The following is an 11,203-nucleotide window of genomic DNA, read 5'->3' as shown; positions in this document are numbered from 1 at the left end:
AGTATGTATAGTAGGGGATATCTTGTTGACTGAATTAACATGCTGATTATGCATTTGATGTTGAGTTACACATGATTAGTATGTGTTGTAGGAGTCACCTGGTTGAGTGTTCATTTGCATGTTGTATGTGTGCACATGTCTGGTGTTTGCTATTAGAGGAACCATGTTAATTGTATCTATGTTGTGTGTACACGTGTCTAATATGTACTATTAGAGGAATCATGTTGATAATGTCAATGTTGATGATCTTATAAGTCAATGTGATATTGGAGGTATCGTGTTGATTATACCTACGATGTAAGGTGCATACATGTATGTTGTGTACGTGTCTGGTGTTGCTACTTATTATGTTTATTGTTTAGTAGATACTAGTTGGATCTACCCATACCTATAGACATAGGTGTTAGATGGATCAGTGTACTTGAGGTGTTTATGATGATTGGGATGTTGCATTAATGATGATTGTGTCGGTATCATGATTATTTAGATCATGTTCATCATTCACTACATGCTGACGACCATTTTCTCTCTTATGGTGTGAGAGAGTTGTCAGTTATTTATAGTTGCCCATTCGGCCACTATGGGAGAGTGATAGCTTGGAGTGGAGCTAGTCCTGTTGTGCCACCCAGCCACTCAGTGGGGGGAGTGATATCCGGCGTTGTGAGCAGTCAGGGACCCCGATGCTATGTAATTAGATAACTATTTAGTGAAATGTCCACCTCAGCCACTCTATAGTAACTGGAGGATAGTACAGTTGTCACAAACCCAAGCCTCTCATCCATACAGGGGTCGTGGTTTCTTGCGAGGTGGCGGGGTGACCATGGAGCATGCAGGTGCATTTTTTCATATGATGCATGCTGCATCTATGAAGATATATTTGCATACATATCTATTAGATACTAGCTACATGTGATTGTGATATGTTGCACTTGCTTCAGCTATGATTGTTGCATATGGTTGTCATGCTTCATACATGCTCATATATCATATGTGTATATATTGTTGTATGTTTTGGTCAGGTGTTTCTAGCAGGTATGTTACTGATCTTTGGTGAGTTTACTGTTTATTACACCATGTTTATTTGACTAGCTTGGGTATGTGCATTTATTATGTCATTTACGATCTTGACTTTATATGTTAATTCCAGATTGGGTAGGTTCATTTACTATGAAATTATTATCATGATATTATATGTTGGATCCAAATTGAGTATGTACATTCACTATGTCTGTTTATAATTATGTTCTTATTTCCTTGATGAGACTGTATACTTTGATCTCCATGTTTTATATAGACTATGCACTATCTTGTCTATTACTCATTGAGTGATCTGCACTCACCATCGAATTTGTTTATTATTTTTCCTCGGGTAGCAGGTAGTTGATTGTGGAGTCGCTTGGAGTATCCTATCTGCCAGTCTCCCGTCATATTGGATAATGATCTTTATTTTTTTTATGATTTTATTGCATTTCTTTGGATTTATATACTTGGCATTGTAATAATTTTGTCGTGGACTTGGTGTTTGGCCTTGTGACTACTTTTGATATTTCCAATGGTTGTTGTGTAAAGCCTAGCTGGCTAGCAGTGTGTCATTTTGGTTTATGAATTTCTTGTTCATTTTCCGCTGTATTTTTATTATAGCCGTGTTGACTGTTTATTATACAACTGTATGGTTGTAATCACTTTGTTCTAGCAAAATGAGTTGTGTATATAACTGCGTGGTTGTGTATGTTCCAGCCATATGAGCTGTTAATTATAGCTTGTGAGTAGCTTTGTAGCATTATATATATATTTCATTTGTCACTGTTATAAGGGAGATGTTGTCTGTTTATTAGGTAGAGACTCCTCTGGGGCGTGATAGTCCCAGACTCTCATGTCGTTTGGTCGAATTATAAGTGAGCATGCTCTCACGCTTCGAGACTTTCTTATCATTCGACCGAGTTATAAACGAGTATAACCCTCACACCAAAGTGTCCTAAACTCTCATGTCATTCGGTAGAGTTATAAGCAAGGAAAGTCCTCGCGCCAAAGTATCCTAGACTCTCGTGTCGTTCGACCAAATTATAAGCTAGCAAAGCCCTCACACCAAAGTGTGCCAGACTCTCGTGTCATTCTGCACCATTCAGCTGAGTTATGAGTGAGCATGCTCTCATGCCTCCAGACTATCATGTCATTTGGCTAAGTTATAAGTGAGCAAAGCCCTCGTGCTAAGTGTCCCAGACTCTCATGTCATTCAGCTGAATTATAAGTGAGCATGCTCTCACACCTCTAGACTCTCGTGTCGTTCGACTAAGTTATAAGCGAGTACAACCCTCGTGCCAATGTGTCATATACTCTCGTGTCGTTTGGCCGAGTTATAAGTAAGCACAACCCTCGTGCAAGTGTCCCAGACTCTCATGTCATTCAATCGAGTTATAAGCGAGCAAAGCCCTTGTGCTAAGTGTCCCAGACTCTCGTGCTGTTTGGCCGAGTTGTAAGTGAGTTGAGTTCTCACGCATCGAGACTCTCGTGCCATTTGACTAAGTTATAAGAGAGCAAAGCTCTCGTGCTAACTGTCCCAGAATCTCATATCGTTCAGCTGAGTTATAAGTGAGCTGAGCTCTCATTCTTCTAGACTCTCGTGTCATTCGATCGAATTATAAGTGAGCAAAGTCATCACGCTATGTGTTTCCAGACTCTCCTGTCGTTTGACTGAGTTATAAGTGAGCTGAGCTTTCACTCTTCTAGACTCTTGTACTATTTAGCTAACTTATAAATGAGCAAAGCCCTCACGTTAAGTGTCCTAGACTCTCATGCAGTTCAACCGAGTTATAAGTGAGCTAAGCTCTCATGCTTCCAAACCCTCATGTCGTTCAGTCGAGTTTTGATAAAGCTTGGCCCTCGCGCTTTGTATTGCTCGAGTAGACCAAAAAAGATAAGTCTCAAATTCTAAAAGTAAGCTATAAGTTAACACATCTACAGAGCGAGAACTTTAAAGAACAGGATAGGCATGCTTTGAACCAAACTTAGAAAATTTTCACAAAAAGTACTTAGTTGTTACAAGAAAAGCTTAACAAACTTGAAAGAAATCTATGCTAGATTGGCAACTATATCTAGGAGGATTTCTACAATTTCTCCCTCTTGATGAACATCGCTGGGGCCTCTGCTGCAAGAAAGCCACCCTCCTTTAGCTGTTGAAGGGTCCAGTCTATGCCATAGCCAACAACCGAAGAGTCTGATCGGTCAGCATCTGGTTGAAATCTTTCGAGTGGAGATATTCCACCCTATAGGTTTCCATCAAACTGGGCTCCTCCTCCTTCTACTTAGCAAGTTTGGCCTTCAGTGAGTGCAACTTGGCATCTTTTTTATTGATTATTCTTTATTACTTGCCGAGCTCAAGTTCGTGGCTCGCCTGCTTGGTCATACGACCGACTTGCTCTGCAGCCAAGGTGGCTTCAACTTCCTCAAGTTTGTTGGCAAGTACCCGAGCCTCTTTGTTCTTGATATATAAATCTTCAATGGCCCTAAGTTTCTGAACATTGGCCAAGTTGATCTTCGCCTCAAAATTGTGGGTTTCCTTCATAAGATTTTCCAACTTGACCACCTGGTTGTGGTTTTTGTCCTTCTCCACGGCCAAAGCCCACTCGAAGTTCATCAGCTGCATAGAAGTTCTCTCTAGATCATCTTTTAGTTGAGTAATTTTGGCAGTTAATTTCTTGACCAGAGCTCGCGAGCCTCTTTGTTCCCTGATCGGGGCCCGCAACTATTTATTTTCGTGTTCTAGGTGGGCTATCTCTGACAGAGAGTCAGGCCTTCCACCCAGAACTGTGGAAAGAGCAAGGGTCAGTTATGGCCAAACTGGAAAGACAAATAAGGAACTTCAAATGACTTGCCCCAGTAGATTTCTAGCTGAAGATGTCAGCCAACTCCCCGAAATTATGGCCACTTTGGCCCTAGCATCTGCCCAAGTATGGGCCAAGGGACCCTATATTCTGATCTGATGCTCGGGGAGCATGGCTCGATATCGTCTCGATGACGCCAGTTATCAATTGGAAATTTGATAATGGTTGTGATATATCTACGACCGCTCAGATCTGATGGCTCTAAAGTAGCCTTACCCTTGGACTTAGATAGAGCAGTGGAATGGATAATAGATATAGGGGTTGATCGGTGGTGGCATCATGTAGGAGAATGGTTGTGCTATAGTCGCCCCGGCTAGCAGCTCGGATAGAGGAGTCCGATTGGATGTTGGAGGAGTTAGTAGACCAGCCACCCTCTCAGGGACTACAGATGATGAACTCTCACCCTGCTCTGATGAAGGTTGCGAAGCCGACGCGGCCACACTACCGCAGAAGTTTACAGAATAGAAGCCTCTGAGCTGGATGAAACCTTCGATCGGAGCCTTTTTCGGCGTTAGCATTGTATCAGTGGTTCATCGGATGTGGTTGATTCCGACGGAATGGCTATGGAACCATGGAAGGATGATTGAGAGGCAGCTCGCCAATGTTAACCACGGTGTCGCTGGCTACCACCAGGCTTACCTCTACTTCGCCAATCAACTCTTATGAAGGACCAACTGGCAAGAGCCTATGGCTCTCCAGCTCGGCCATACCCCAGGCATTGACGTTTGCATCATTTAATTTGCTAGAGCCACTAAACAACGCCCTGAACATGACTTGGGCTACAAAAAAGGAAAAAGAAATCAATTAGATTCAAAAATGATAGAAAGAGAAATGACTTACCAAAAGAGTCAGGTAGCCGAGCTCTGATAGGACTTAGCTCGAACATATACAGGGCACCCTCCAGTAGTAACTTATGGATGTGATATTTCTGACCAGCTAGTTGCAGAACTGCTTGAAGGTAGGTTGGCTCCCATCAGTATCTTCCCAACCCGAGGGAGTTCGGTAGATTCATCTGCTAGCCGATTAGAAAAGTGGACCGGTTGGGAAGTCGTATGTAGTAATAGTGGGAATTCCAACCCTTATTAGATGTGGATATTTTTTTTAAATAGATAGCGCTCACTCAGGCTTGAAAGAGAAAGACACCTGGCTTAGACAATTTGGGATAATAAAAATAGTGGAAAATACGGGGCAAGGGAGGAATCCCATACACACAGAATAGTATCGCAACCCCACACAATAACCTAAATGAATTAGGCACCAACTGCGATAATAGGATGTGAAAATACTTACAGACTTTAGAAATAAAAGAATGGATAGGAAAGTACAAACGGACGTATAATTGATTCTTAAAGAAAGGAAGGAAATCATCGAGGGGAGTATAGGGATGATCGTAGGCAGAAGGGATTGTGACTTGGTGATTGTCGGGAATATGGTAAGTCATCTTCTTTTGATCCACCTCGTCACTATTGAAGTCGGACACGGTGGAGGTATACCACAGACCCGGGACAGCGGGGGGAGGAGAAGGAGAGCGCGCCATCAGAGATTGAAGGGAGAAAGGAGAAAGAACTTACTGGAGAAAAGATCATCGGTAATAAACAGAGGGCAAGAAGCAAAGGAGACGAAGATGAAGATGGATGTGATACGGCGAAGGAAGGAATAAAGGGTTTAAAAACCTTGTTGATGGTGTCCCTGAGCCGTCCAATCAAGGACTTGAGAACAGTGAGGCTTAATCTGGGCCGTCAAATTAGAAAATGCAGTCATCACATCATATCCCAATAAGCGCCTGTCACATCACACATTCGACGATAGAAAAAAGTGACACGTGGCATCTAATCATAGGTGGCATTAATGAGGAATGGAAGTTATGAGCAGACGTATGATTAAAAAGCATGTCGAGCATGCTTTACATTAATGGTGAGGAATTTTAGCGATTTTCAAGAAATTATGGTGACATCAACAGTAATTAAAAGACACTGAGTATGTGTGGCCGCCAAGAAAGAGATTAGAAAGGAGCTAACAAAACGGGCAAGTATCATCCACGTCGAGTTTGTGCGGCTTCAATCTTGGAGTCTCCTGACCAGGAAGAGATCAACTTCTGGAAGAGTAGTAAGAGCAGCAGTGATTATATAAGCCGAGCAGTGATCCTAAACCCTAGAACGTCTAGACAGGAAGAAGAGTTACAAAAAAAATACTAATTGTCCAGTCAGTCAAACTTACAGCCTCCTTTGATTAGGTTTGAGGGGGAGGCTTGTGATACGACAATGAAGATGTGCCCCCCAAAAATAGGTCAAAGCAGTGAAGACCGACTGACGTGATGGTCAAAGTTAAATGGTCAAACTCTCAAGGTTAGATGGACAACGAAATTGAGGGTTATGGATGGTTGAGCGGACCTCTAGAGCCGGTCTGGCGGCTCGTTTGAGCGGCCATCCTCCACACTTGTAGTCGTGATCTAGAGTCAAATACTAAGTTACCCGGCCCACCGCCTTAGCCGATCAGACCTTACGTTTGATTGGGCAATATATTCCTCTCTGACAACAGTAAGGCTGAGTGAAGAATACGCCGATAGCTCCATTCAGTACAGTCGAGCTGATGACATCCAGGTCAAGCGGCTTCAGGTCGGCTTATAGCGGGACCTACATACATATCTTGTCATACTCTTTTGGAAGTTAATTTATTTTATACCACTGACAATAGAGAATGTCTGGCAAGTAATAGTATTTTAGAAGAATCTAGCCTGTCATATCAAAGATGTGCGTGCTCACTTAAGAAAATATGTCAAGGACACCTTTTTGACTTGTCTTTTTCTAGTATACTTTGGAAAGCGTGCACTTACTTTGGGATGCGTGCACAAATGCTACAGTAACATTATAAAAGGGGATCTCCATCCACAAACGGAGATATGCTATATATATATATATAGAGAGAGAGAGAAAAAGAATTGTTATGGAACGGACCATTTTTTACCGATTGATACATACTGCCCTCGTGGTGGATCCATGTCATTTTTTATTTTTAAAAATACAACTTTTTTTTCCTTTTTTTTTGCCGAAAGCTTGCGTTGTACTCATCGTCCCTCCTCTCTTGCTGGCCACCTGCCAGGCTGTCGGCCGCCTGCCCACCGCTTATCTCCGACTGCCTGGACCCACCCCAACTATAGTCTAGGAGGAAGGTGAACCCTTGGGAGATCACAGCATGGTTTCCAACTGTGATCTGACTTGATTGATGTTGGATTCTAGCCACAATCCGACGCGATCGCGTCCGGAATCCGACGCGATCGCGTCCGGAATCCGACGCGATCGCGTCCGGAATCCGACGCTATTTATGATAAACCCAATATTTTGTACCCTCCTCGAGGTCATCTGCCTCAGCAATCTGCATCATGGCTCCAAGAACATCGCCAATCTAATGACGAAGGAACCGTGGCTCTGTTAAGTTTTGTTATGATATCTGGATAACTCACAAGACCAAAAATTTCTCCTTGTAACTCATCCGAATTGCTTCAAAATCTGAGATACGGTTTCGAATATGGATTTTCCGAATCTGATCACCACCTTCATGAATGGCCTTCAAACGATCAAATATCTTCTTTGGTGTGTTGCAGTTTGCAATTTTGGTAAACATGCTCTCAGTTAGAGCATCATGCAGAAGAGAAGCAGCTTTGTGTTTGTTGATGGTGTGATTTTTGTAGTGAAGTTTTTCATCCTCCTTTGCATCTTCTCCGGGTACTGGTAGGTCTTCTTCTTCTACTGTATACCACATGCACGCATGTACGACTCGATCTTGATGATCCATGAGAAATAATTCTTTCCATCCAGAATAGGTGGGCCTTTGTTGAAAAACATTTTGGAAAAAAATGTGAAAATATTTGAAGAAAACTGATCAAATAAGGGAAAGCATAGCTATTAGGAATCGAGGAGCTCTGATACCATGTTAAGTTTTGTTATGGTATCTGGATAACTCACAAGACCAAAAACTAATTGATAAGCTTGAAAAGTTCTTCAAATGGAGAAATTTTTCCTCTACACCTCACAGAGAGACTGGTAGCCTATTTAACCTTTTTACAAAATGACCTTTCGAGTTCCCTTAGTATCGGGACGGACAAACTAATTGAAAACAAGCATAAAGAGATTCTTCAATATTAATGCAAGTGAACTAACTGTTAATCATGCAGTTGCACCTACAAGTTCGACCAGGAGCTCAAGGGCCTCCTGAGCGGTAGCTTCGTTACCAAAGTTGAGAGACTCGTTAAGGGTTCGCATCATGGGAGGGAGGAGGTCAACTAGGCAGTTACGATCAGCAGCAGACTCCAAGTAAGTGACAAGGTTGACAGACACAGACAGTGCAGCAAAACGAACATCTCGAGAGGAAGGGTGGGAGAGGGCAGCGAGGAGGAAATTGTGAAGGGTGGGGAGGTGAGAGCTGATGAAGGAGGCATCATCGGCGAGGACATAAGCGATCTAGGCAAAGATGAGGAGGGCAGACTCTTGTAGGCCAGGAGGAGTGTCAAAGGCAGAGACAAAGTGAAAAAGAAACCGGAGAACTGAGAAGATCAAGCTAGGCGGAGTCGGGGAGGAGGGAGACGGGGAGGGCGGAGATGGTGTCGGCGACCTTCTTGGCAATGGAGCGGTTGGGCTCCTGGTGGAGGACAGCGAGGAGGAGGAGGGACTTGAGCGAGACAGAGAGGCGGGGAGAGGGGAACGACGGAAAAAAAATGTAATTGAGAAAACGTTATATTTAAAAAATTAAAAAACAAATGCAGGTACACGAGGGCAATCCATATATAACATGCCGACATTTAAGAAAGTTCCAACATATACATTTAATCTTCCCCTAACAACCGCAACTACTGCTTCGAGGGCAGTTGATGAAACTTTCAACCATGAAGTGAAGAGTTTTCCAAGTCCGTCCACGCTTTCCTCCCTTCACAAGCAACTATGCATCATCATTGAAGCAGTCCACTGCATTACACGCTCTGATAGTATTTATTTGACATAAACATATCGTACATAGTTGAAACCTTCAACACGTAGACAAGTATTCCCTAGTTTGTCACAGTCGATTTTCGTTTCCTTAAAGCTTGTATATAAACCAAGTCTGTTTAGACAGTATTGCAAATTAGTGTTTAATTAATTGCTTAAGCTTGTTAGAAGATGGCTTTGCAGTTTGGCAGATTGCTCGGTTTGTTCATGTTCTGCAGTGTGCTGATCGCCGGTAATGGGCAGCTGCTGTCGCCCAACTTTTACGATAGAAGCTGCCCGGACCTTCTGAGTATTGTGCAGTCGGAGATGAGGAGGGCGGTGGCGGCGGAGAGCAGGATGGGTGCGTCCATTCTGCGACTCTTCTTCCATGATTGCTTCGTCAATGTACGTTCACGCGGAACTCAATCATTAGCTAGTTACACATATCGATCGTATACCCTATTTAATATGTGTCAGTGGATGATATCTGCAGGGCTGTGATGGGTCAGTGCTTTTGGACGACATTCCTTGGCTTTTCGTGGGCGAGAAGAACGCGATTCCCAACGCTCGGTCGTTGCGAGGCTACGAAGTGATCGATGGCATCAAGGCGAGAGTGGAAGCAGCGTGCGCCGCCACTGTCTCCTGCGCTGACATCCTCGCCCTCGCCGCGCGGGAAGGCACCACCCTGGTAAGAGTTTAAGATAATTTATATCGTTTAAGATCCTGAAAGAAAATATTTTGATGATTTTAGAAGTTTTTGTTTTGTTTGTGAAAATTGCATTGCATTTGCTGACGGAGCTATGCTTGGTTTACGTGTAGCTCGGAGGGCCGAGTTGGACGGTGCAACTCGGGCGGCGGGACGCTACGACGGCGAGCCTGAACGCGGCAAACACCAACCTCCCCCCGCCCAACGGCACCCTCGACGATCTCATCTCCCTCTTCGTCTCCAAAGGCTTCAGCGCGCGGGAAATGACCACGCTCTCCGGGGCCCACACCCTCGGCTTCTCGCGGTGCGTAAGCTTCCGCCCCCACATCTACTCCGACGCCGACATCGACCCCGCCTTCGCCGCCCAGCGCCGGCAGGGCTGCCCCGTCGCCGCCGGAATCGGCGATGATAACTTGGCGCCGCTGGACCCTACGAGCCCGGCCGGGTTCGACAACGCGTACTACCAGAACCTGATGCTGCGGCGGGGGCTGCTCAGGTCCGACCAGGAGCTCTTCAACGGCGGGTCTCAGGACTCGGTGGTGATGACGTACAGCAACAACGCGGCGGCGTTCAGGGTTGATTTCGCGGCGGCGATGGAGAAGATGGGAGGGATGGGGCCGCTGACGTGGCCGAGTGGGCAGATCAGATTAGACTGCAAGAGGGTCAACTAATTAATGAGTGCTATTTCTTTGTAATTTTCTTTGCTGTTTAAATTATTTATTAATAATTTTGTTTCGCTGTTTAGCAAAAAAATCCTAAAGTTCCTATCCAATTTGAGAATCCAATACGGGCGAACACAATATTATAAAGTAATATTATAAACAATGGCAGAACTAGAAATTAAAATCAGTATTCATCTCGGATTGATTAAAAAAACCGGGCTAATTAAGTTTTTTTCCGGCTTTTTACGAAAAAGAGTGATCATCTTTTCTTATTTATCAAATTAAGTACCTTAATTTTAAAACTACCAAAAGAGCAATAGAAATAGTATTAATTCTTTCTTATCTTTTCCCACTACCTTCAAAATCCCCTCTCTTCATACTTCATTTTCCAACATCCAAATCATAATTTAAGATTTATAAATCAAAAGTTATTTGTGTGGTTCAAATGTACATCATCTTATCGTAGGTCTCACCTTATCTCTCTATTTCATTTTCATGTTCTTATATTGACAATTTTAACACCAACCTCTTCCTGCATTATCATATCTCTTCCTGCATTTATGTGGCATTGCAATAGAGTAAATAGAGAGTTTGGGTTTTGTCGTAAGGCATTAAAGAGGTATTAAAGAGTGTTAGTTCGAAGGATTACTACTTTTAAGAAAATCGGTGTGGAAGGATAAATTTCACGTAAGACTACATTTGGTAGAAGAAGAGAAATTATACAATTTAGTTATGTACGCATAATATTTGCTATAAATTGGTCTGTAATATCAAGAAAGATTGGAATGCTATTCTTTAATCAAAAGGAAGGTTTGATATCATATCTACCTTCACCTCGCTCAACTGTTCCTATTAATTGCAATTTTGTTGATATCCAAAAAACCCTAAGTCCATCAGTGGACTTCGGTCAAAATCCACTAATGAATCTAGAGATGTCATATTGTAACCAAATCAATTCCTGTAACTTTCTCTTACGAAGCCACAAGTGCACAGTTA

General features: G+C 43.2%; 1 protein-coding gene across 1 annotated transcript; it reads left to right on the top strand.

Moving 5' to 3' along the window:
• Nucleotides 1-9,011: 9,011 nt before the first annotated feature.
• On the top strand, nucleotides 9,012-10,279 carry LOC121993702 (peroxidase P7-like). Its single transcript, XM_042548049.1, has 3 exons — nucleotides 9,012-9,244; nucleotides 9,333-9,527; nucleotides 9,659-10,279. The coding sequence occupies exons 1-3, from the start codon at nucleotides 9,032-9,034 to the stop codon at nucleotides 10,214-10,216; spliced, it is 966 nt and encodes a 321-aa protein (XP_042403983.1). The 5' UTR covers nucleotides 9,012-9,031; the 3' UTR covers nucleotides 10,217-10,279.
• Nucleotides 10,280-11,203: the final 924 nt, after the last annotated feature.

The sequence above is a fragment of the Zingiber officinale genome, chromosome 6A, assembly GCF_018446385.1.
Source record: "Zingiber officinale cultivar Zhangliang chromosome 6A, Zo_v1.1, whole genome shotgun sequence".
NCBI lineage: Eukaryota > Viridiplantae > Streptophyta > Magnoliopsida > Zingiberales > Zingiberaceae > Zingiber > Zingiber officinale.
This window is presented reverse-complemented; position numbering and strand designations above follow the sequence as displayed.